We start from the raw sequence: 23,702 nt of genomic DNA, 5'->3' as shown, positions 1-23,702 counted from the left end.
AACTGCAAGACTGATTGATCATTTTCTGCCTGCAGAGCATTGTTACATATATCACTACCTATTTTGAACACCAAGAGTGATCGATCTCTCGCATATTCCCTCTAATTTATACACTAGACAAACTAGACATTTACCTAGATACCCTTCAACAACCAGAGGGGAAAAATCATCATATCAATTCATCTCTCCTTACAACTTCTTTCCAGCATCATAAAGCTCCCGACCGCAAAGAATACCCAAAGCAACGTAATTGCCGCTCTGCTCCCCCCTGCATACGTATGAAGCTGCTGTTGGTCATGCAAAATTCGTCCAGAAGGGCGTCTAAGCCACATGAGCCCTGGCCAGCGCTATGGACCGCGAACCTATCATCTGTGCTTTTCGAATGAAGATATCAGATCAACCAACAACATACGCCCCCTGTCTCCCAGTTTCCTGACGATATGAAATTTATTTCATGCCAGAGCCTCGTTCGCTTGCCCCACGAGATCCTACACTTTGTGTCTATTCCCTGCGACGTCGCATTTATCTTGACCATTCATCTATCGCTGACGTGCTCAGCCATGCTGGACAACCCTCTTTGGCAGCATGCAGATCTCGAGTTGTCGTACGAGCGGCATCTTGGACATTTACTTCCCCAATCAGGACTCCATGGCCCTAGATATACCATCTTTTCATCGCTTGATGCCTCTGGGTCCCGTTTAAGGCCTGCGAACTTGCTGCATGGCCGGCGCTTAGATTCTGGGGCACGCGCCCCTGTCGCGGCTTGCCACCCTCTCGGAACGTTTCATCCATCAGGCTCTGGCTGAACCCAAGATGGTGGTGGCTGCAGTGTCGCGCGTATGCTCGCCATATATAGATGCCCAATGAACCCACATGAATCCGTTGATGTAGACATCAGAGGGGTCAGCCTCATCCTCGCTTGCCATCCGATCTGATCGACTCTTATCCGCCTTTCAGCCTTTTTATTTTCCAAAGTTCTTGAACATTTGATATCATGGAAGAAATTTATCACAGACTAAGCGCGGTGAACTTGTGGCAGGGCTTTAGCAATTCGGATGAGACGTCGTTTGAAGTCATCGAGGCGAGGCTTCAGCATGCGTCTGGGGAAATTATCACCGATCGCAGGACCGTCCACTTGAAAGAGCTAGACACCTGGCTAGCCGAAGGATCAGAAGACGACGAAGACCCAAAACAGTCTTTGGTTTTGAGACTAGCTTTAATCGGTTGCGATATTAAAACCAGGGTCTTAAAGCTGTCCAAAGATGTGCTCGATTCCATGCTTGACGAATTCAATCTTGAGCTAGCCTATACATATTCACAAAGCTGCATCACAAATGTATCTGCTATTCCATCCAAAGGCTCCCAGACATATTCATTTTGCTATATGCCCAAGCTAGTGGCCGTCTGGATGCAGAAGCACCTCAGCACACGGAGTACAGCTGATCGACCGCATCTTACACAAGGACTCATATTTGTCGAAGAGTCTAACAAGGGATTTCTCTCTGACAATCTCTGCTCATCTTGGAACGCCCTACTTTATCATAGCCCCATGTTTCCTGCTCTTTTATTCAGCATGATCCTCAGCATGCAAATTCATTATGAGGAATCAAAGATTAAGATGAAGGTGCGCGACGTGGAAATCGAAACGGGCCAAGATCGAATGGCCGATCGAAAACACAAGGAGAATACAACAGCAAAATATATCAAGCTAGCTGCCCAGGTGGACCGACATGCTGTAAAGCTTGCCAGCGTGGGCAGGAAGAGCAAGATGGCAGAAAAGACTCTGGCTTTCATTTTGGAAAATACACAGCAGCCGTTCGGTGGCAGAGCTACATCGACCAAGGCCCATCAACTGCTAAGAAGCCATGCGTCTCTTTTACAAGATAGACTATCGATGCAGGCTGTCGACATAGAATTCACCCTGAAGCGTGTTCAACTCCAGGCCAATACGGTAGGTTTCGCAACTAGAACCGCATTCTTGATATGATATGAGCTAACACCTAGAAGCTTACAGGTATCATCTCCAGAGACGACGTCAGAGCGAACCTCGACTTGGCAGAATCTCAGCATCGCGACTCTTTGTCAATGAAGACATTGGCCATCGTAACCATGGTCTTCCTCCCAGGAAGCTTCATCTCCGCATTGTTCTCGACCTCCATGTTCGATTGGGACAGCGTCGACCCTACTTCGAATAGCATTGGGGTGAAAACAATGCCTCAGTTCAGCTTGTACTGGGCCATCACCATTCCGCTTACTTTCGTTACCTTTCTACTGTACTTTTTCTGGCTACGGATAATGAAGCAGCAGCGAGACCGCAATAATAAGAGCTTTGATCAACTCTCTGCTGAGGAGAAGGGTGATCCGGATGCGATTGAGATGGCCAAATTGCGAAAGGACACCGAATTCAGAAAGAAGTCGTCTATGCCTTTTGGTAGCTGGTAAGAGAGGCGGGTGTGCTGTTGGCGGTGCGAGTATGCTTCATACATTTTCTTTTCTTGCTTCCCCGGCACTGAATAACGGCCCATTTTCCTTTTTTCAATATGATTCCCAACTTTGATTGCAGTATATGTATCTAGAATATATTATACCTAGCATCATCAATAATGAATGATGATATGAACAATTTTGAAATGATGGAACTGAACGGAATTAAAGCTACAATCAGTGCATGACATGTTATTCATGAGCGAAGGTAGTTTATTGGATTAATGAAAGTGTTACATTATCCCAAGACTAAGATATACATCCCCTCGACATGTTTTGATCCAAAAATGAGGGAATGGTATACTGATGTCATCAAAAAGCTGCAATGCTCATTAATGTATGATTAACTCTAATAAAAAAAAATCTCACTAATGAATTGCTAATATGTACTGCGAGTATTTTTGTACTATGACATTTTCTCAATGAGTGGAAACTATTCATTCCATCGGCTTTCAAGATGCGAGTTAAGAGAGCTACCCTGCTATAATAGGCAGTTAGTCGCGAGGTCAAGTACCGGACATGAGCTTTCCCCCACCAATGCTTAACCTCTGCTTTGCATCACTCCAAATGCTCCCTCGAATCAAGCGCCAATTTGCCACTAGGCAATTGCATTTCTCTTCCAAGTCTTAAACTACAGGCTACTGTTAGAGAGCAGCGGGGGTCCTGTCTGCAGATCTTCAAACTCTGCTAATGATGTCGATTTTTATCGCCCTATAGAGCTTCATTCTCTCGACCGGTGTCGGGCTCTATGGCTGCTTATGCTTCCACGGGCGGCATCGTGCCCGCACAGCTGGGCTTCCTTGCCTTGTTCAACCCCTCTCTGGGCCAGACGGACGAGACGATTGACGACCAGATCGTTTACTATGCCTCGGTATCGACGCAATCTTCCAGCCGCAAGCGGAGGCGGGCGCGCACGAGACCGACAGATGGGCTCTCCCAAGAGGAACGCCACGAGCGACTGCGACAGATAGGACTTGCGCAGGGAATGGTCAGCTTCGGCCGCGATTTCTCGGACGGAGCCCCGGTAGATGCCATCGACACAGAAAAATCGAGGGTGATTGCGCATGAGCTGGAGCCGGGGTGGTGGATACTTGCTGTGAGCTTGAATAGTTGGTTCCGGAACGTTAATCAAGATGGAATGCTGATCTAGCTGCTGATAGAGTATCGACTTGAATAAAGTGCCTCTGCCGCCGCGGCTACCTACCAAGACGGGAGAACAACAAGAAGAGAGATACGAGTATTCGAGCCGGGAGATGAAACCAGCTACACTGCTACTGGCGGATCTTCTGCGAGCACACAACATCTTTCTCTTGCATCATGGATCATCGCTCAGCGCCTTGTTTGTTCGATACCGCCGAGTGAAATTCATCGCACTGCTGAGTCGCTACTGGGACCTATTCCTTTCCACCTGGAATGTCATGCTGCATGGGAATCCAGCGAGAGACATCTTTGGCGGAATCAACTTGGCCGCGTCTGGAGAGCTCGGCGTGGGTGTTGGTGAAGAAGACCGAGGAAGCGGGGAAAGAGAGGTGCTTGAGGGCTTGGTGAGCAGAGTGGAGGGGCTCGTTGATCTTGTCGTCTCGAGATTTGGGCCTGATGACCCTGAAACAGAATCGAGCAAGTCGGATAAGATCGAGCCAGAGCCATGGCTGGGAAGTGGTAAAGAACCTAGAGTTGAGGACGGCGCTATATTCCTCGGTACGGGAAAGTTATCACGAAAATCCTTACGAGACGTAACACATTGGATGGAAGATCTTTATACCTGGGGTGAACACGCTTATGGTCTCATTGACAGCCCAACCTCTACGCGGCGTGCCAAAGGCAAGAAGTCGACGTCAAAGGTGCCGATTCTGAACGAGAGTCCGCCCCCAAAGACAGACGCAGCTCCCAAAGCGGCGGAACCTACACCGGAAGCTGGCGAACCTACGAGCGATGCCCAAGGCGCTCAGCCAAAGGCACCGGAAGCTGCGACGAGCCCGGTGAATCCTGAGCTTGAGGCCGGAAGGCTCGACAAAATGGTTAGCTACTTGACATTAGGATACGGTTCATATTGGTCGTTTCCTGGTGGCGGCGGTAACTCGTCAGAGCAAGCCAACCAACAACCTGCAACCGATGGCAAATCGAATGCGGAGTCGCATCTCCAATCGCCAAAGCTGCCATCTTCCTTGGAGTCTTCCGGTCACTACTTGATTGGTCTCAAAGGCGACATTGAAGATGATTCCGCACCCGTGAACGATGTAGAAGGGACCATTGGCTCAGATGACGCTGAGGACGATGACGAAAACAACTCTCGCACCGTCCTTCGCACTCTCCATGTCGAGCTGGAAGGCTCTTCCGCAGAGAACCGGCCAGACGGCACCGTCATTCGGGATTTCGAACACGAAGTCAACCCGTTGACTCGATCTCAAGCGGTGGGTGGATTGCTCGCGGGCTTCGACTCTCACGACATCAACATGGCGGAAAAGCTCCGCGTCGTCGTCTACGTCAACAAGCCCTTCATCTTCACGTTCCTCTTCCGCCTCCGCACCGAGTCCCTCGCCTGGGACACGCTTTACCGCTCGCTGCACTACCAGCTGGCGCCGCTCAGAAAGCCCCTCTTGGCATCAACTAGGTACCGTGCTGAGCGCCCAGACGCTGGGCCCGCGTCCTCCCACATCCAAGACCTCGTATGGGATCCGCCCTCGCTCACTGTCCACTCGTCGATTCCCAACATTCCCGACTTCTTCCCCGACTCTTCGTCCTCGTCTCCGTCATCATCATCATCGTGGTCTCGCGCGGATGCCGTAAGCACTCATCTCCATCTCCTCAACATCTACGCCGCGACGCGGTCTCATATCGCCGACCTCGAGCGCACGCAAAAGACAAATCGCGGGTGGTGGATCGTCTGGACTCGGGTCCTCCAGCGCACCGCCGCTACGACCCCTTCCACCACCACCACTGCCACGGCACTGCCGCTATCCACCATCCATGAATCCGCATCGTCATCATCCCTGACCTCGCACGAAGCATCCACCCAGGACCAAGACAAAGCCCCTTCCTCTCGTCGCTCCTCGACGTCCGCATCCTCCTCTCATTCACCTCCGCCGGCCGTCAACAAGGAAATCTTCCTCATACGGCGCGCGAGCGACCACATCGGCTTTCGCAGGGCCGCGGACGACGGAGCTTCCGGGGGCGGAGAAGGTCTGGGGCGGTTGGCGCAGGGAATTGGCGTCGATACGAGGAGATATGTCGAGGAACTGTTGACCTTGCTGTAAGTGAAGAATAAGGTGCTTTGGGGTTAGAGGCGGTCAGTTGCAAGGGTCTGGGGTGTTGCTTGGCGGGGATTTTTATAATTATACAATACGAATAGCTGATGCGATCCGCCTATCATTATTTCAAAATTAGGTGATGGCAGGCCTCTTTGGACCCAGTAATGCAATGGATGAGTTCATGACCAACCTAGTAATTTCATCGCCCCAGAGTACCAAGAAGCCCCAGTGTACTAAGAATAGGTGCACGTTAGAAACACTGTCACATTCACAGATACCTCCAAAGTAAACCAATTAAGACATCACAGTCTACAGCATTCACAGCACAATAGATCAAAAAACGTTTCAAGTGATAGCATCTCAAATAATGGCATCTAAAAGGGGTATGTCATTCCACGTTGTCTCCAAGATGAGAGGACATGTCTATAAAGTTGTGTCTATATGTACATAGAAAATAGGTTATCCCGTTGATTGTTGCCAAAGAAAATGTGTGTTCTTTTTTTCCGTCCCGGGATACAAAGAATAATACTTTAAAAAAACACATCATTTTTCCTAATCCATATCGCATTCCCATCCGCGCCAGGGATGATAGAATCCAAACGAGTCAAATCAACGAATGAAGGGTATACGTGAAAAAAGTTTGACTTTGACATCTTGTCCAAATAAAAAAGTCATAGAAATGTGCGCTGCACATTGACAGGTCTTTGTGTGCGTCGGATGCTCCTCACCAACTACCTAGGTAGCCATGATGAAGAAGCACCAACGGAAGCGTCCTCTTGGACAGCTTAGTTGAAAGACCAGGTGACGGGCTCACGACCGCCGTCGAGGCTGCCGAAGAGCTCAAGGAAGACCTTCTCGGAGACGTCGATGTCGTGGGGAGCACAGGCCATGCACTTGTCCTTGACGGTGGCAGTGGTGGTCTTGCCGCCACCGTGGATGGTGATGGTCTTGCCGCACATGGGGTTGCCGTTGGACTGGGAGCCCATGAGGCCGACGGCGATGGCAACAATGCTGGCGGTCTGGTCCTGGCCGCTGTCGTCCTCACCGCAAGAGCCGAGGCCAATGGTGTAGTAGGTGATGTCACCGGAGTACTCGTCGCTGCTGGAGCTGCTGGTGCCGACGCTGTTGTCGGGAGCAGAAGCAGGGGCCTGGCTGGGAGAAGGCGAGGGAGAAGGAGAAGGAGAAGGCGAAGGCGAAGGAGTAGGAGTCTCAACCGGGGGAGGAGGAGGAGGAGGAGCCGCAGAAGAAGTGGTGTGCTGGACCGGAGGAGGAACCACGACAACGGGAGCCTGAGAGGTGGTGGTCTGAGGAGGAGGAGGAGGCGGGGTGAAGACCGAGCTGCTGGAGGCCGGAGCGGTGGTAGGCGGAGGAGGAGGAGGAGCCTGGCTGGTGGTCGAGGTGGCCGCCTCAGTGGTAGAGGAGCTGGGCTCGAAGAACTCGCCAGCAGAGGCCGAAGCGGTGGTGGTGGCACCAGGGGCGATCTCAGCAGTCTTGCCGTCCTGAACCCAGACGGTGGTAGAGGAGTCGACCAGCTCGGTCACGTAGACAGTCTCGGTCTGCCACTCGGTCTCGGTGACGACGACATCACGGGCAGCGTGGTGGTGAGCGTGGTGGCCGTGGTGAGGCTTGGCGGCAGCAGCTGCGATGAGCAGGGCAGAGGCGAAAGCGTACTTCATTTTTGCGATAGTTCGTTGAAGGAGTGGTAGTTGTCTTGTGGATTGTTCTGTTCAACAGGAACGTGATAGCAGAGTGCCGTAGAGGCAAAGGGTTGCAAAGATTCAAGGAATGTGGGTTGCAAGAGGAAAAAGAGTCCTGCTCTGAGAGAGTGGGAATAGATGGACTTTGAACAAGTCTGATTTGCTTTGAAAGGAAGAGACGAAACAAGAGCGACCGGGGGGGAGCGAGTCCGATTTATGAATGGGATTGCAGCTTACATGGCTCCAGGATTAATACGGAGCGCTAGAACAAGCTGTTGCCCGGGGTTGTGCGCGAGTGGGCCGGACGTTGGCTTTGCTCCCTGCTGTGGCCATTGTGGTTCCAGAGTTCCTTTTTTTCTTTCCACTTGAATGGATCTTTTCTTTTTTCCCCCGGTTACTGTGCTAAATGTTAGCGCCGCCTACCGCAGCCAGTGTCGATGCACAATGGCCGAGACTGGGTTGCATGGAGATGGAGTCAGTCAGCGAGTGAGAGAGAGAGTGAGAGTGATGAGACTTGCAGCTGAAGTGACAACGGCGCGAGTCTGCTTGGTACTGGGTCTGTACTGGGTCTGTACCAAACGGCGTGCACTGTCAACGGATCACAGCCGCGCCGAGCTAGGCGGTAGCGGCCAGGCGGCGCTGCCACGTCGCTGCTGGGCGCTGCCATTGGCCGCCAGGGGGCCGTAGCGCTGTATTACAGGGGCTAATAGCCTTCGCGGGCTCTGCAGGGGCCGCCATCCGGACCCGTCGCAGCGTCGCAGTGCCAACCAGGTACCCGGGCAGCCAGCCAATGGGCGTTGGCCGGTGCCTGAGGCGCTGTGGGCCTTTCGGAGCAAGATGCAGCAAGATTGGCAGGACTTGGGCATGAAAACTCTGCGGGTCGCGAAACGTGCGGTGGGCCTCGTTCTCTTCCACTTCGCTCCATCAAAATGCTTTGTTCACCAAACTCACTCGCCATCTCGGTGGGGACACGCGTGAGAGAAAAACGCCTTGCCACGCAGGTTTTTTTTTGTTAGTCTCTCAGTCTTTGTCTCTGCTTCGAGAGTGAACGGCTTACGTGTTGCATCTGCATGTGCCAGCGCTTTCATGACTTGTGCAAACACCTCACTCCCTTTGAACTGAACCCTCTCCCCCACCCCCCTTGCTCACAAACGGCATACCGACAGTGAGGGAAATCTTTCATTGTCTGCCGACCCGCTTCTGCCTCTCTCTCCATCCACTTGGATCTTGATATTGACATTTTACCGTCCGGCTATCGAGATACTTTCCGTGGGGACAAGGACATCGACAACGGGACGCGTGGTGCGGCTTTTTCTCGTCCTCTCGGTTTCAAAGAATGAATCCATCTACGCAGGTGGCTCTCTGTCACAAAAGACACCATCTTGCGCCATCCTTATAAATGGAGTGCGCCTCCACGTGCTTTGTCACTGCATTCCAGCACCCCAGAGGTACAGAGTGCTCGTACTGTACGCCAACGCTCGGAGATGAGGCGAGTCAGAGGTGATCTGCCCCTCTTTTCATTCCGAATACTGTGCCGGTGTGGATGGTAGTTTAATAGGGTCAATATGCGGTAGGGGCAGCGCACAGTATGGTGTTGATTGGCGTCGACGGGCCATGTTTTTTCCCGCCTTCGCTGTGCTTCCGACCACGCCGACCAAGGCACACTCGTCCAGTCTAAAATTTTGTGGCGGTTGACTCCTTTGCATGTCGGCCCTGTCGTCTAACTTCGTCCATGTATCCACCGCCTGTCTACCAACCGGATGTCCCTATCCAGAGCAATTGTGGGCAAATATGGAACCGCTGGTACTTCGGGGCATTCGCTGAAAACTCGAAATTGGTTCCAGAAAGGGACGACTATTGCCGTTTTGCAGGTCCGAAGGGCGAAAAAGAAAGGAAAAGAAGGGCGAAGGGAAGAAGCAATGCAATCGCCACAGCATCGAAAAATTTTCAGCTCAACGCCCACGTCTCGCGTATGCTAGCGCTTTGCCTCTTTTCCCACTGCTCGGCTCGCCATCCCCAGCATGTCTGAGCTGGCAAGATGAACCTGGGTGAGATCGAGCATGCGCCAATCGTTAATTTCGCTCAGCAGCTGTAACTGTACCACGGCATAATCCCCCGCACCCATGCTGTGATGCTCGTACTAGCAATATGCCATTCCTGGCTCGCTTGACAGTGTTTGGCGGAAGTGCATGCAGGCTCCCTCCCGTCTCTTTTTGCTTTGCTGGACCGTGTTGGTGCAACAACCGGCAGGTTTCGTCTTCTCAGCGCCCTGCAGCAATGCGGAAGGAAAAAGAGGAGTCAGGTCCAATCACAAGGAGAACGGCCGTCCGTTGTTGTGTGTCATCAACTTTGGATTTGTATTTGGTCAGCATGGTTGGCTGCTGTGCCGATTTTCTTGCTCGAGGTGGTGCCACCTGTCGCCCGCTTTCTAAAAGTAAAAAGGAAAAGTGACTGTCGCTGAAACACTGGCCTGTCCTCGTCGAAAATCTCCTCGACCACAAACGCCTTCTTGGCGGCCTTGACAAACTGCATGTCCGCTCGCCTCCTCTTCTTGAAGCAAAAATACACCACGGCGTTTTCGTTGAGCTCAAACAGATCCTTGAGCGTCTGCATCAGCAGCGGAAAGGCCGGCTCAAAGTAGACGCACTCTGCCGCCAGTATCACGTCCGGTTTGCACGCCACGACGGCTTCTGGTAATGGCTCGCCCCTGGAAATTTGCACACATTGCGTTTTGATCAGTCAAACTTGGCTTACAAGATCGAGAACACGCCACTCAGAAGTATTGGCAGGCAACGTAGCACCGCCAAGAACAAGTACCCGTGCAGGCAGCGGTGCTTGGCGGGTACGCCAAAACACACCGGTGGGAATTACATGTGCCATGTGCAGCAAAAGTCACAACGTACCAATCCAATATTGAGGCCGTAGCCTTACCATCGAGCTGGTTCAGCTGAATATTATGCTTCATCAGCTCCAGCATCACATCCTGGTCGGTTAAGATGAGTGGCGCCTGGAGCTCGCAGCCAGCCGCCACAGCCAATCCGACCAGTCCACCGCCGGCGCCCAATTCCAGTCTGCATGAGAAAGAAACTGAGTCAGCATCCTGTTTGCTAAAAGTTGCTGCATGAGGGTGCTAGCCCAGTGAAAATGCACAGAACTGGAGAGAATGAAAATTTCTCACATTCGCGCAGTCTCTAGTTTGCTTCTGTGGTAGCGCAGCATGTGCTTCCCCAGCACCATGCCTGCAGGCCACGTCTGGCCTCCGCAGCCTGTTCGCAAATCCTCATGGAGCTTGATCGACTGTGGCAGCAGTCCGTCGAAGTCGATGCTTGCGTCGCCCGCTTCTTTGTAGGTGGGCAGCGACACCATGTCCTCCGTGATGCCCGCAACGGGGTCTAGGTCTGGTGATGAACTGCGGCTCTCCATGTCTGTATAAGGTATCTGTGACAGCCTTGCCGGCCGTAGAAGATTCGACGGAGAAGAGAAGAGGTTTGACGGGATGAAGTTGAAGTGAGAGATGTCGTCAATATTGTAATCGTGTTCCCCCGCAGCTGCTTGTCCCTCTTTTTTCTGATAGTGCTTGCCTTATCTGCGATGGCCCTACGGAGTAAAGTTGATGTTTTTCCTGGTCACGACGCTGATTCCGAAGGCCAGACCCTCAATTGTTCCGGGTTTGCCTGTCACGTCTCTCACCTGCCACAATCGGCCATGGCGACTCGAGGTGAATCGCGAACTGATATCGCCCCTGCTGTCAATCTACAAGGATATTGATAGACGTCTTGATCGATCATCTACAGCGCCGTTACATTGCCGGAAGCTTATTTGCACATACATTCTGACAGTGGGTCTAGCGCTTCAACGACAGCTGAGCTCACCAAAAGCTTCCTCTAAAGCTCTCATGTAGAATCAACCAGAGGCCTCATTATCAAGGGAGGATTCGCGCTGCGCGTCCCTTTCTGCTCAAGTGCCGACCAACCCCTCTCTTCTCCCCATTCTCAAAGCTCAAATAGTTCGACTCGCCATTCTTTCGAGTGGCATCCCATGTCTCACTGCCCGCGCGGGGCATCTCGGGCTCAGGAATGCCACAGCCTCTTTAACGAGCTCTATAGTGATGCTGGGCCTGCTGAAGCCCTCCCATTTTCTGAAACATTTCGCCTCTCACCGTAATGAACTGACTGGTGTGCTGTCATGATTCCCTCGGCATTTATTGGCATCTCAGGCGCATGATGGCTTCGAGGACCAAATGGTGGAATGAAGGGCTGCGTCTTGGTTTATACCCAGCCATCCACCTGATGGACTCAATATGGCACATTATGCTGCCTCTTCCTATGTAGTTTACGATTTTGCTCCTTTCCCCTTCTCATCTATTCCATCTTTGCCTCCTAGACTTTGCCTCCTCTGAATCGTATACTCTCAGTTGAATCTCTTGGTGTCTACCGCATGGCTCTTTTCTGTTTCTGCTACTGAGGCTATCTAGCGCTGCATAGCGCAATACCGTGATACAATGGCTTCACTCCTCGCGGCTCTTTCAGCCTTGGGCTTGATAGAGGCCGTGTGGGCTGAGCCTACAGTCTCGTTTCCATTCAATGCACAACTGCCTCCAGTCGCCAGGCCAAATGAACTCTTCTCATATTCATTATCTCCAAACACATTTCGATCCAACTTCAATATGACATACTCTCTAGGAGATCATCCCAAGTGGTTATCAATCGAGGGCGAGAACCTACGTCTTTATGGGACGCCAAAAGACGAGGATGTCCCTCCAGGCGAGGTTGTAGGCCAACAGTTTGATCTGATTGCGACGGACAAAACTGGCTCAGCTTTCATGAATGCTACGCTTGTCATCTCACGCAACCCACCACCGTCTATACAAGTCCCAATCTCGCAGCAAATGGATAATTTCGGCCAATTCTCAGCTCCATCTTCCATATTATCCTATCCATCGACCGAATTCCACTATACCTTTGATCCGAATACATTTGGCGCGGGGGAGAATCTCAACTACTACGCATCAACCAACGATAACACTCCTTTGCCGGCATGGATCAGGTTCGACGACAAAACAATGACCTTTTCTGGCAGGACTCCGGATTTCGAGTCGTTGGTCCAGCCTCCACAGACATTCGACTTCAATCTTGTTGCGTCTGATATCGTCGGCTTCTCGGGGACGTGCCTTTCTTTCGCCATAGTAGTAGGAAGCCACAAGCTCTCTACAGATGACCCAGTCGTTCTTCTAAATGCTACGAGAGGATCAAAGGCGAGCTACGATGGTTTAGCAAAGGGTATCCAGTTGGACAGCAAGACCATCCGGTCAGGTTCTCTGAACGTGTCAGTCGAAAATATGCCATCCTGGCTAACCCTTGACCATTCAACGCTGCTTCTAGAGGGAACTCCAGGAGGCGATGACCATTCTACGAATTTCACAGTCGTCATTCATGACTCTTTTGCCGACACGCTCAACGTTCTTGTCCAGGTCGATGTGGCCTCGGGATTATTTCAGTCAAGCCTCGAGGACGTCAAAGTACAGCCGGGAAGTGAATTCAGCTTAGACCTATCTTCGCAATTCCGCGATCCAAGTGATATCGAGCTCAAAATTAATGTCGATCCACAAGAGAGCTGGCTACAAGTAAAAGGGCTCAAGATTTCGGGCAATGTCCCCAAGACGGTGACGGGCAAATTCAATTTGTCCATCACAGCCGTTTCGAAGAGTACTGGCCTTACAGAGACGCAAGTTGCTTATGCCGATTTTCTCTCACTCTCGGAGGCAACGAATACGGCATCGTCCTCCAAGCCTACAACGCCAGCCTCCCAAGACTCTCACCGCCATCATCTAAGCGCTACTGATGTTCTCCTTGCAACTATCCTACCAGTTCTCTTTATTATTTTCGCCATCATGATGCTCGTATGTCTCATGCGAAGGCGACGGGACCGTCGCACCTATCTGTCGGCAAGAAAACATCGGCCCAAGATCTCGGATCCGATACTGTTTACCGTACGCAACAACGACTCAGACGTTGAAACAATCTACCATGCAGAGGACGCTATTCGTTCTCAAAAGTCTAATAGCCCTCAGCTGTATCACAAAGGCGACGGATACCGTGTTGGGGGGAGGGTCCGGCCCCTTCGTCCCATAAGGTCCGGTACACGACTATTTAAGAAAGGCGAAGGTATCTTTGCAAGAGTTGCATCACGAGTATCATTGAAGTCATTAGCATCAGGCAAATTGGGTGGTGGATTGGCCATGCGTGGTCCATCATATCCGATGGCCTCGGGAGCTCGGTCTGCCACAGGGAGCCGTAGCCTTCTGGGAGATGATGAAGATCACGGCTCCTGGTTTACCGTGGAGAGGGCAACGGTCGGTGAAAGGAGCCACAAGTCGTCAGACAGCAGGCAGTCCGACACGACCCTACCTGAAGTCGCTCAGCCATACTTACCCACATCTGGGTTCCTTTCAGAGGCGGGGGAGAGCGCATTCAGGAGCGGATTGGATCTGACCCTGCCTTCGTTCGATGACTTGGCCAACATCCAACCCATGCCCCCTGTGGCACAACAAAACTCGGGCCAGCGAGCTACCTCTCCAACCTATTCAACCATTACATCGAGCTCTGCCGCATTGCCAACAGATCTCGCCCTTATTCAAGAGCCATTTGACCCCAGTCTAGTCAGTCGAGCGAAAGAGACGGCCAGGAAGCCTCTGGCTATTTCAAAAGAAGCGAGCGAAGCAGCAGAAAGCGCCTCAGAGATAAAGCAGCCAAGTCAAGCGCGGCTTCCAAGCCAAACATGGCTCAGCCGCCGCGGCTCCTCCTGGAAAGAAGGAGACTCTGTGAACGGAGCCAAGAGCTTCCGCACCGAGCCGTCATTCGGGTCCCAAGAGAACTGGCGCGTCATCGGACGCCGGGACCCAAGTGTGGCATATCTAGAGCTCGTAGACGAGACGCCCTTCCTCCCATCTAGAACGAATTCGAAGAACAATCTGGGACAGCCGGAAGAGAGGCACAGTCTCGAGCTCATGTCACCGAGTAAATGGGGCGAAGACGAGCGGAAGAGCACAATACGGCCGATGCGGTCGACGAGTGTGCTGAGCAATGGCAGCTCATCTGTGTTTGGGGAGAGGGAAGCATTGGCAAAGGCAAGGTCGACGACTTTGAAGACAGAGGAGTTGGCGGCTGAGAGATCGGCGGGGAGCTTCCTGGCGTTTATATAAAGAAAGAAAAATAGTTTTTCGGTTGGTTTTGTGTTTATTTTTTTTCTTTATACTGCCATGAAGAGCATGTTGGGATACCATATGGAGGCTGTTAGAGATTTTTTTTTTTTTTTTTTTGCTTAGGAAAACTAGATGCAGCTCGATTGATGAATTACGTACCTACGTATCACATGAGATTTTTAGATCGACGATTTGGTTGCATGTGAAGTCTATTGCACTTGATTGATGTCATTGACGATTCAAGCTTGTTTTTGTTGCCGTAACTGTGGCTGGATGTTGTTGGGTAAGGTACATGTACTCAGCCAGCTTCCATATGCCGAAAATAGGGGAACGCCTATTCGGCAACCCAACTTTGCTGTCCAGCATCCTGTGTCGCTAATCGTATCGAATACTAGACGAATTTCAAAAGAAGAAAATAGCTATTATAGCAGATATTAAAGAGATGTAGTCATAGTAGCAACAGAGGAATATAGCCAACTTGGTGTGCTGAACAGCTACTTCTTAAAATAGAGGCAGTCAAGTGCCGAGGTACCCTGCCTTTGCAATTGCAGCCGCGCGGTACCAGGATATTTCCAGTAGGATCAATCGCTTGGCGCATGGAGGGGCTGCAACCAACCTGCCCACGGGATCGCGGGGCTGTCAGTCAATTCAAAGCTGCAACTCTGATCATCAAACGGCAAACCAGTCAATGCTTGTGCTCGTGCTCTAGGCCCTCTGAGATTTCTCCGCTGCCCCAGGCCTGCCCGAGCTAAACTAAACATAAAATAGAAAAAGCTCCGCATCACTAAAGAAAATGGAGCAGAAAAGAAAGCCTCTTGCGGGCTACTGTATGTACGCACAGGCATCTTGAGACTACCTACAGATTACCTTTGTCTTGTTTGGTCCAGGCAGTGGCTTGAAAGAGGTGCTGCTAGCACGCATGCAGCAGCTTCGCCACATCTGCCTATCTGCCTATCACTATCTGCTGCCTAGTGAGGGCGAAGGGAACCAGTAGCGGACGAGCCTCTGCTGGAGCGAACCGCCGTAGCGCCCAGCTGCAGCGCCTGCGGAGGAAAAAAAAAAATCAAACACCTGCACCTACGAAAAAAGAGGGCACCGGGAAGCCCGTTCACAGCACAAAGAAAAAAAAAAGTGTGGCGTTGGCCTGGCTGATGTATCGTGGTACCCCGCTTCCTGCGAAGCCGATTTTGCGCTCTGCTGGCATCACAAACCAAACCACCACCACACAATCCTCCATCCGCCTGACGTCCGGGTTTTTTTTCTACACGCTCCGCGTCCTGAGATCCAACAGCCTACGGCCCCTCCCGAGGTCTCCCGCCCTTGCCTCTCTCGTCTACAGCCGCCATCTTTGTCGAGTCGCTTCGCATCTCGTCGACGCTTTCCCTTCCCGTTGCAACTCGATCCCTTCTTGGCCCTCGTGAGACGCTGCAGCCATGGGCCAAACCCTCTCGGAGCCCGTTGTCGAAAAGGTGCGTGTCTGAGCTGCGATACTGCTTGTGAAATATCTGCTCTTTCTGCTTCTCGCTTGATCCGGGCTGCGCCAAACTGCCTGCCATCGCCCTCAAGCTGTTATGCCGCTTGGCTCCTGGCATCCCGCGACACAACATCACCCCCACGTTCAATATCAAACAATACTTGCGCGGCCTCGTGCCACTTTGATTTCCTCTCTGCCTCTACCTCGGCCTCGTGTGTCCCGCCATGGGATGTTCAAACAAGATCGCCGTCAAGCCCACGCAGAACAACCCCGCCGCCCACAGCTTCCCACACTATCCTGCTCGTGGCCTTTTCTCTCCGAGGCCTTACCCACCGTCTCTCTATCTCGAGTGACCCTCACCATTGCTAACAGTTTTCTCTTCACCACCATCTAGACTTCCGAAAAGGGCGAGGATGACCGACTCCTCTACGGCGTGTCGGCCATGCAAGGCTGGCGCATCAGCATGGAGGATGCCCACACGGCTGAGCTGAATCTAACCCCACCTGACAACGACACCAAGACGCACCCCGACAGACTGTCCTTTTTCGGAGTCTTTGACGGACATGGAGGAGACAAAGTCGCGTTATTCGCAGGCGAGAACATTCACAAAATTGTTTTCAAGCAAGATAGTTTCAAAACCGGTGATTATGCTCAGGGCCTCAAGGACGGTTTCCTTGCTACGGATCGGGCCATTCTCAACGGTACGCCGCGTGATTGCTCTATATTCTTTGTTGACGTGCGCCAAGGAGGAAGCGGCGTCAAATGACTTGCGCAAATGCTCCGCCAATCTCCTCGGCGCACATCCTGCAATTATCCCTCACAAAGCCGGATTTTATGCTAACGGTGTGGTGTTTTTGTTGTCTACAGACCCCAAATACGAGGAGGAGGTCTCCGGCTGCACTGCCTGTGTTTCCCTGATTGCTGGAAACAAGCTATATGTCGTACGTCTGCACACGTCAACAATGATTGAGGCGGGCTCGAATTAACAATCTCTGTGCAGGCAAACGCTGGTGATTCTCGAGGTGTGCTCGGTATCAAGGGACGGGCTAAGCCCCTATCCAACGACCACAAGCCTCAGCTTGAAAGTTTGTTCATCCACTCAATCAGTATTTAAGATTGACAATACTGATTGCGTGCCCTCGTGGTTTACAGCGGAGAAGAGCCGAATCACAGCCGCTGGCGGCTTTGTCGACTTTGGTCGTGTCAACGGCAACCTGGCACTGTCGCGTGCCATTGGCGACTTCGAGTTCAAGAAGAGCGCCGAGCTCTCTCCTGAAAACCAGATCGTTACCGCCTTCCCCGATGTCGAGGAGCATGACCTCACAGAAGAGGATGAGTTCCTGGTAATTGCTTGTGATGGTGAGTGGGATTCGGCCAATCTTGGGAGGGAGCATCAAGTCTATTTGGTTATATACATGAAGAAACGTTTTGCTGACCAAGTTTTTTCTTTCTCTTAGGTATCTGGGACTGCCAATCGTCCCAGGCCGTCGTCGAGTTTGTGCGACGAGGAATTGCTGCCAAGCAAGACCTTGACAAGATCTGCGAAAACATGATGGACAACTGCCTGGCGTCAAACTCCGAAACGGGCGGTGTCGGCTGCGACAACATGACCATGGTCATCATCGGTTTCTTGCACGGCAAGACCAAGGAGCAGTGGTATGACGAGATTGCCAAGAGAGTGGCCAACGGAGATGGCCCTTGTGCCCCCCCGGAATATGGTACGAGCGAGCCATTCCCCAAATTCTCACAATCAGAGATAGACGCGGAGCCGTGAAGACTGACCATACATGTTGCTACCAGCCGAGTTCCGCGGTCCCGGAGTCCATCACAACTACGAAGATAGCGACAGTGGTTACGACGTCGACGCCGAGAGCGGCGGCAAGTTCAACCTCGCCGGATCCCGTGGTCGCATCATCTTCCTGGGCGACGGCACAGAAGTCCTGACCGGCTCTGACGATACGGAGATGTTTGATAATGCTGACGAGGACAAGGACCTTGCGAGCCAGGTGTCCAAGGGCTCCGCCAAGCCCGATGCCAAGGAAGAGCCAGAGGCCAAGTCAGAGTCAGATTCCAAGCCTGCGGTTGAGGCGGAGAAGAAGCAAGACGAAAAGGCACCTGAGGAGAGTAAGAAGGATTAGGTGGTCCTCTCGCCTTGCTCAGGCAGCCCGCCTTGAAGCCCGTCCTAGTGTTGTTGTCGGCGTGTATGTGTGACATAATTCTTTTTTGGCTGCTACTCAAACCCAGGCGCGAGGGTATCTTTAGCAAGGATAAGGGAGGGGAGGTTTTTCAGGGACGTGGTGGAAAGAGGCTCAGAGGGTTAGGGGTGGTTAGACATTGAGTGTGTTCCTTGTTACACGGTTTCTTCTATCGTTGTTGATATTCGGTGTACCGGTGGTATAATATTTGGATCAAGGAGAGTTGGGTCTCTTGCAGCATCATGGTTCTCTTTGACGCCTCAGTTTTCTCCCCACGTCTTTGGCAGAGGAAGAACCCGCCACTCGGATCTTTGATCGCTTTTCCGCCTCGTCTTTTTTCTTTGTTTTTTTTACTTATATTTTCTTTTTCTTTTCTACTTTGTCATTGCTCCAGAACCCCCATTATTATCATCACTCTGATACCCAACCAACCTTGTCCAACAACATGTCCTTTTTACAAAAACCTGGGTGACTTGACTATTTTCTTTTTCTATTACCAAAATGAGGAGCCACAGGTTCGTCGCATTCTGGACACTCCCGGAGCTGGCCTTTCCGTCTCTACGTGCATCGTCTTCGTTCCGGATCGGCGGGAGAGCACTTTATCGTACTCCTGTTCGGGATTCCAGGCCGCGGTATGAAATGAATTCTCTAGGATTGCACGTATGCCGATTTAAGAGAGCTTGGTGAATCGTTAACATGGTGGGTTTGGGGGCAAGGCTCGAACACGAAATGGGTGGGTAGATGGCGTAGAGGCTCTTTCTTGGGGTGGTTATTATATCTACACATGTTATACACGAGATCCTGGTATATGCTAGTATACAATGTAATATTCATACAAAAAAAAAAAAACAGTCGAAAAGGGTAGCAGTCCGTTCCATGTCATATCATATCGTTCCATGCCACCTTTCCCAATCCTGTACAAGTTCATCATCTGCCTTCTCAGCTCATCAAGCATTTCCTTTCGGCGGAGGCGCCTTTTGCTCGTCGCTAGGTTTCCTTCTATTCCGGTCAAGCCATTCCTGGGACTTCTTCTCCCTCTCCTCGTTCCACCTCTTCACCATGGTCTTTGGATCGAAATGCCAGTTCAGATGCACATTCATCGATTTTCCCCCAGCTACCTCACTCTCCATCCTTATCGCCAGATCGTCCGTCGGGGCATCGGCGCCCTCGTACTGGAAAGACTGAGGATATCTATGCCGTAGAATCAGCGGCCAATCCTTGGTCCGCTGAGCCACATCAAGTAGTTCGACGAGGGGTTTCGCCGGCTTGTACCCCTTACAAACGTGGTTAATGGCCCATTCCACACGAGAGACAACTCTAGACATCCCCTGTGCCTTTTGATTCATGAGGAGGCGTCCCATTTCCTTCGACAGCAGCTTTGGTTTATGTCGTAGCCAAAACGTATCCTTGACGTGATCAACAAGGTGCCGACGAAGAATCACACGCGTAAGGTCCCTCAGCTTATACTCCAGCGCAGCGTAAAAGACTGCCACGCCGAGAGCATGCGGCAGCTGCATCCTAATAGCCAGCCGAATCACATACTGATACGTCAAAGCATCTGCCTCGCACCCCGACTCATGCAGCTTAGTGAGCGCCCAAATGGCGGTATCCCAGTCCTTGTACGCAAGGCACTTCTCCAGCACCAGATTAATAGTATCGGCGCCAATCTTGCGGCCATCCTCGGACTGCTTCTCGATGAGGCTCCGAAATTCGTCATAGCGGCGATTGTCCCGTTCGTGGAACCGGAAAAACTCTGTCAAGATGCTGTTCATGGCGTCCGCCGTGAACCAGTCATCGCCATATCGCGACTTCTGCTCCGCCATGAAAGCGTCGAGCCGTTTCCCTGACCTGAACGCAACGTAGGCGTCGTGCGTGGCCATGATCCTTGCGATTCCTCTGCGGGTAGCCGGGTCTTGGAATAGTCCCAAGTCGTACATTGCCACAATGATCTGCCTTCGTTCAATTTCCTTTTCGACAAGTTCGAGGAACAACAGCCACGTTCGAGCATTGGGCTGGAAGTAGCGCTGTTCCATTTTTCGAAGCAACCAGTGGAAAAAGGAAACGTCACGTTTGGTAACGTAGCCTTCAAGCATGATGTTGAAAACCTCTGTGTCCAAGGGAATACCCCATTCCTCCGCCAAAGTCAGCAGTCGATCTGCATCAGCTCGATGGCCTCCCTTGTGGGCCATGAATGACATGGCCATCTTTAGAATGGACGGTGTGATGCAGGCTCTGGCGCCGTCGTCCGTGAGGGCATCCATGATGAGCTTGATTCTGATACCATCTGTATCGACAAAAGTGCCGTCTTTTTCTGGCCTTACATAGTAACGCAGGGCGAGGTGTGGACGCAGCCGGCCACAAACAAGTATCGTAATGTACAGGTCCAGGTTCTCCACTGTCCACTGTTCCGGCTTAGGAGTCTGCTCGTACGGCGTATCAATCCAGTAGGTCTGGTGTTCTTGATGCACCCAAATGTTATCGAGCTTGTCCTCGGGAATAAACGACCCCCCATCCGCTGCATCCTCGATGGCAGGCCACAGGCGCTTCTCCTCGTAGCCAAACGCCGCAACCTCTCCGAGTCTATACACCTCGACATCCTTACACGCAGCCACCAATTCCTCCGCCGCATTCGCCAACACCGAGCTCTTTCCACGCAAGATAATCGCAGAGGGGTCCTGGTGATCCGACGAAACACGCAGCTTTGCGAGCAACCCCGTCGTGGAATCCACAAACTCAATCTTCTTGCTCTCCAGCTCCAGCTTCCACGACTTGGGCAGGACAATCCTCATGGCCGCCATGCTCGACGGCTCGCTTCTCTTGGTCATCATCCTCTTGAGCAGATTAAACGTCTCAGACCAGGTCGGCGTGGCCTGCCCAAAATGCCGCCATATCACGTCAAACGCAGTCTGCACCCTCGCCACCTGCAGCGCGTGAACCTTGCTCTCCTCGGCCGCATGTGCTGACGGATAGTCCCTCACAGTTGGGACATATGGCGAAGTGAGCTTCCGCTCTACGTCTTCCCTCCGCGCCTCGCTATTATCTTGAAAGGCTTGTCTGAACATGCGATTCCGAGCATTGTTTAGGCGTGTGGACTTTACAGGTGAGTCTGTAGTAGCGGGAGGACTCGTCTCAGCTTCTGCGGGAGCATCTTGTGATCCCACAGAGGTTGATTCATTCGTCGAGACGGCTGAAGATGCACATCGCCGGGCCGTGGCCAGCGTCAGCGGAAGAGAAGCGGTGCGCCATGGAAGCAGATGAGGTGGACGAGATGCTGGCGTGCGGATGAATTGGGACCGAGTCCTCCAAATCGACTTGATCCCTTGGAACATTGGTCATGAGGTGCGCATGTTGTTGCTTTATATGATGGCAGAGGGAGGCAGACGGGCCATGACTATGAGGACTGGAATTGAATTGCACTGCCGATAAGAACCGATAAGGATTTTCCAGTGTTTCTTTTTGCCTCTGCACTTTTTGGGTGGCTGTCACGTGCCACTTGCCCATATAACTCACTTAATGTCTACAGTACAATAACTTAACCTAGAGTCATTGAAGACGCTCAAAAGAGCATCTGAACATTCGATTCACAGATATTTATTCTCATGATTCGACTATCAAAATCAAACTCTTGGGTGCTGCTGTACGAATTTCGAACCTAGTCGCCAGATGCTGCGCTTTCATGCAAGTAAATGTGTAAAGAAAACCCAATAGTTCAATCTCTCCCGGCTCTCTCCCCATATACAACGCCAGTTCCCAGAGCCCAGCATCATCTCTCAACTCATGGCTTTCAAATTGTAGCTCAACCAAGTCCTTTTTCAAACACAAGGGGTATATGCGCAAACCCGTATAACTCCTCCAGAAGCAAGCCGAGGCTCAGTGCTCAGGCTTTTTGCCGTTTCTGGGAGGCTCTGGAGCACTCTTGTCCAGACCTTGCCAGGGATCTGCTCCCAGTTCCTTATCAGCGCCTTTCACATCTCGCAGCTCTCCGCTCTCAGCCATCTGCTTCACGTCGCTCCAGTAAGCCAGCTTGCAAACTTCTTCTTCAGCATGTTTTGCAGCCGCGTCGAGGGCCTCCTTGCGATGCTTCAACTCCAGACTCTTGTCCGCTTCCCACGCCTTTTCAGTCTCTTCGTGTATCTGCATCAAGTACGATAGCAACTGCCTGCGCGATTGCTGAAATATGAACAGCGACATAATTTCATGCATCTCATTCTGTAGCTCTGAGAGATCGATTGCATGTGCGATATAGTTCTCGACTGCTTCTCTCCTCTCTCGATCAATCCTGGCAGAGCGGAGAACCTGAAGAAGGGTTTCTATATCCTCGATATCTGGTCGCTCCCGCTCCTCTGCAGTCGATGCCTGTGTCATACTAATCCTGCTTGGGGCTCTGCTTGGAGCCCTGCTACTGGCTCGACTGCTCTGGGATCGCGGACTGATAACGGATGCTGGGCGGATGTGAAAATAGTCGACTCCAGCAAGCATATTTTCGGTTGAACCATCTTCGGGTCGCTTCCTGGCCCTCTGACGGATCCAGGCACGCCTCCTGACAAACGAGTTCCACCACTTAGGTCCATGCCACGAGAAGCATTTCTGAAAGGCAAAAGAATATTCCCAGCCGTCTTCATCCATGTCATCTTGCTTGTTGACGCGCCATTCAGGCCATGCCCACTCCCATGAAGGATCGGGAACCTGCGCAGTGTGAATGTTTGTGGGGGATGGGTTGTGGTACGCATTGGCTAGCGGAAGAGTTAGTCAGATTGTGAGTCTTTTCCAATTCATGTTCGTCTGCGAGCCTACTCACTCCAGGGGGTGGGATCAAGTCCACCGAGAGCTGCGCTGGCAAAGAGGCCAACGCCACAGAAAAACCCTCCTCTTTCATTCTCATAGAGGATGTCTATGGCCGTCTCTCGTTGTTCTCTCGACCTTGGTCTTGAGCGGTTGTCCCAGTTCGAGGTACGTGGCGAAATGATGTCGCCGCTTGGAGCTGATTTAGAGAGTTAGCTTGTTCCGTGGCGAAACACAATGTATGCAACGTACGATGAATCTCAATGGATGGCCTTGTACTAGAACGCGGGGGCTCAAGGCTTTTGGCAGTCTCTAATGTGTTTGATTTGTAGATTGAAGCTCCGCCATCTTTGCCCTTTGATGCAATCGGCTGTAGATGACTCGGGTCTCCTTGCGCCCTTTCGCCTTGTTCTGACGATTGCCCTTGTTCTTCCTCCGTCTCTGCCCCCCGATCTGAAAGCAAGCGCGTCGAGGTGTTTGTGAGAAAAAGGCCTCCACCCTCAGAGTTTGTGGCCTGCAGCGACGGAGCCTCTTCGTCATCCGTAATTGTGATTTCGTGATCGTAATCGCTGGGCTGCAAACTCGCAGCGCGGCGGGAGCCGTGCATCTTGTTCACCGTCG

At 51.9% G+C, this 23,702-nt stretch overlaps 7 protein-coding genes across 7 annotated transcripts; 4 read left to right on the top strand and 3 right to left on the bottom strand.

Moving 5' to 3' along the window:
- Positions 1-900: 900 nt before the first annotated feature.
- On the top strand, positions 901-2,717 carry V8C40DRAFT_17395 (uncharacterized protein). The gene is made up of 2 exons (XM_083211645.1): positions 901-1,951; positions 2,008-2,717. Exons 1-2 carry the CDS (start codon positions 995-997, stop codon positions 2,440-2,442), a joined length of 1,392 nt encoding a protein of 463 aa, XP_083079545.1. The 5' UTR covers positions 901-994; the 3' UTR covers positions 2,443-2,717.
- Positions 2,718-3,040: 323 nt separating this feature from the next.
- Positions 3,041-6,018, top strand: V8C40DRAFT_231081 (uncharacterized protein). The gene is made up of 2 exons (XM_083212848.1): positions 3,041-3,580; positions 3,645-6,018. Exons 1-2 carry the CDS (start codon positions 3,233-3,235, stop codon positions 5,736-5,738), a joined length of 2,442 nt encoding a protein of 813 aa, XP_083079544.1. The 5' UTR covers positions 3,041-3,232; the 3' UTR covers positions 5,739-6,018.
- Positions 6,019-6,075: 57 nt separating this feature from the next.
- On the bottom strand, positions 6,076-8,018 carry V8C40DRAFT_231079 (RlpA-like double-psi beta-barrel-protein domain-containing protein-containing protein). The gene has a single exon (XM_083212847.1). It carries the CDS (start codon positions 7,406-7,408, stop codon positions 6,518-6,520), a length of 891 nt encoding a protein of 296 aa, XP_083079543.1. The 5' UTR covers positions 7,409-8,018; the 3' UTR covers positions 6,076-6,517.
- Positions 8,019-9,615: 1,597 nt separating this feature from the next.
- On the bottom strand, positions 9,616-10,947 carry V8C40DRAFT_17352 (putative methyltransferase-domain-containing protein). Its single transcript, XM_083211636.1, has 3 exons — positions 10,608-10,947; positions 10,333-10,500; positions 9,616-10,136 (listed from the first exon to the last, which is right to left on the bottom strand). The coding sequence occupies exons 1-3, from the start codon at positions 10,850-10,852 to the stop codon at positions 9,773-9,775; spliced, it is 777 nt and encodes a 258-aa protein (XP_083079542.1). The 5' UTR covers positions 10,853-10,947; the 3' UTR covers positions 9,616-9,772.
- A 983-nt stretch (positions 10,948-11,930) lies between these two features.
- On the top strand, positions 11,931-14,630 carry V8C40DRAFT_279514 (uncharacterized protein; the record flags this gene model as incomplete). The annotated part of the gene is made up of 1 exon (XM_083221240.1): positions 11,931-14,630. The coding sequence occupies one exon, from the start codon at positions 11,931-11,933 to the stop codon at positions 14,628-14,630; it is 2,700 nt and encodes an 899-aa protein (XP_083079541.1).
- A 1,433-nt stretch (positions 14,631-16,063) lies between these two features.
- Positions 16,064-18,242, top strand: V8C40DRAFT_260822 (phosphatase 2C-domain-containing protein; the record flags this gene model as incomplete). The annotated part of the gene is made up of 7 exons (XM_083219184.1): positions 16,064-16,099; positions 16,499-16,805; positions 16,972-17,045; positions 17,105-17,189; positions 17,257-17,463; positions 17,562-17,822; positions 17,905-18,242. The coding sequence occupies 7 exons, from the start codon at positions 16,064-16,066 to the stop codon at positions 18,240-18,242; spliced, it is 1,308 nt and encodes a 435-aa protein (XP_083079540.1).
- Positions 18,243-19,246: 1,004 nt separating this feature from the next.
- Positions 19,247-23,688, bottom strand: V8C40DRAFT_272227 (uncharacterized protein; the record flags this gene model as incomplete). The annotated part of the gene is made up of 4 exons (XM_083220327.1): positions 19,247-21,405; positions 22,214-23,032; positions 23,098-23,280; positions 23,334-23,688. The coding sequence occupies 4 exons, from the start codon at positions 23,686-23,688 to the stop codon at positions 19,247-19,249; spliced, it is 3,516 nt and encodes a 1,171-aa protein (XP_083079539.1).
- Positions 23,689-23,702: the final 14 nt, after the last annotated feature.

This window comes from Trichoderma camerunense (genome assembly GCF_050948025.1).
Source record: "Trichoderma camerunense strain CBS 138272 chromosome Unknown V8C40scaffold_1, whole genome shotgun sequence".
Classification (NCBI taxonomy): domain Eukaryota; kingdom Fungi; phylum Ascomycota; class Sordariomycetes; order Hypocreales; family Hypocreaceae; genus Trichoderma; species Trichoderma camerunense.
This window is presented reverse-complemented; position numbering and strand designations above follow the sequence as displayed.

Bases quoted from the DNA above. Each gene is read 5' to 3' on its own strand.
- V8C40DRAFT_17395 (XM_083211645.1), top strand. From the start codon at position 995: ATGGAAGAAATTTATCACAGACTAAGCGCGGTGAACTTGTGGCAGGGC. The intron at 1,952-2,007 runs GTAGGTTTCGCA...AACACCTAGAAG, and splicing joins TTCAACTCCAGGCCAATACG to CTTACAGGTATCATCTCCAG.
- V8C40DRAFT_231079 (XM_083212847.1), bottom strand. From the start codon at position 7,408: ATGAAGTACGCTTTCGCCTCTGCCCTGCTCATCGCAGCTGCTGCCGCC.
- V8C40DRAFT_17352 (XM_083211636.1), bottom strand. From the start codon at position 10,852: ATGGAGAGCCGCAGTTCATCACCAGACCTAGACCCCGTTGCGGGCATC. The intron at 10,501-10,607 runs GTGAGAAATTTT...TTTCTCATGCAG, and splicing joins AAACTAGAGACTGCGCGAAT to ACTGGAATTGGGCGCCGGCG. The intron at 10,137-10,332 runs GTACGTTGTGAC...GCAAATTTCCAG, and splicing joins ACGGCCTCAATATTGGATTG to GGGCGAGCCATTACCAGAAG.
- V8C40DRAFT_231081 (XM_083212848.1), top strand. From the start codon at position 3,233: ATGGCTGCTTATGCTTCCACGGGCGGCATCGTGCCCGCACAGCTGGGC. The intron at 3,581-3,644 runs GTGAGCTTGAAT...AGCTGCTGATAG, and splicing joins CGGGGTGGTGGATACTTGCT to AGTATCGACTTGAATAAAGT.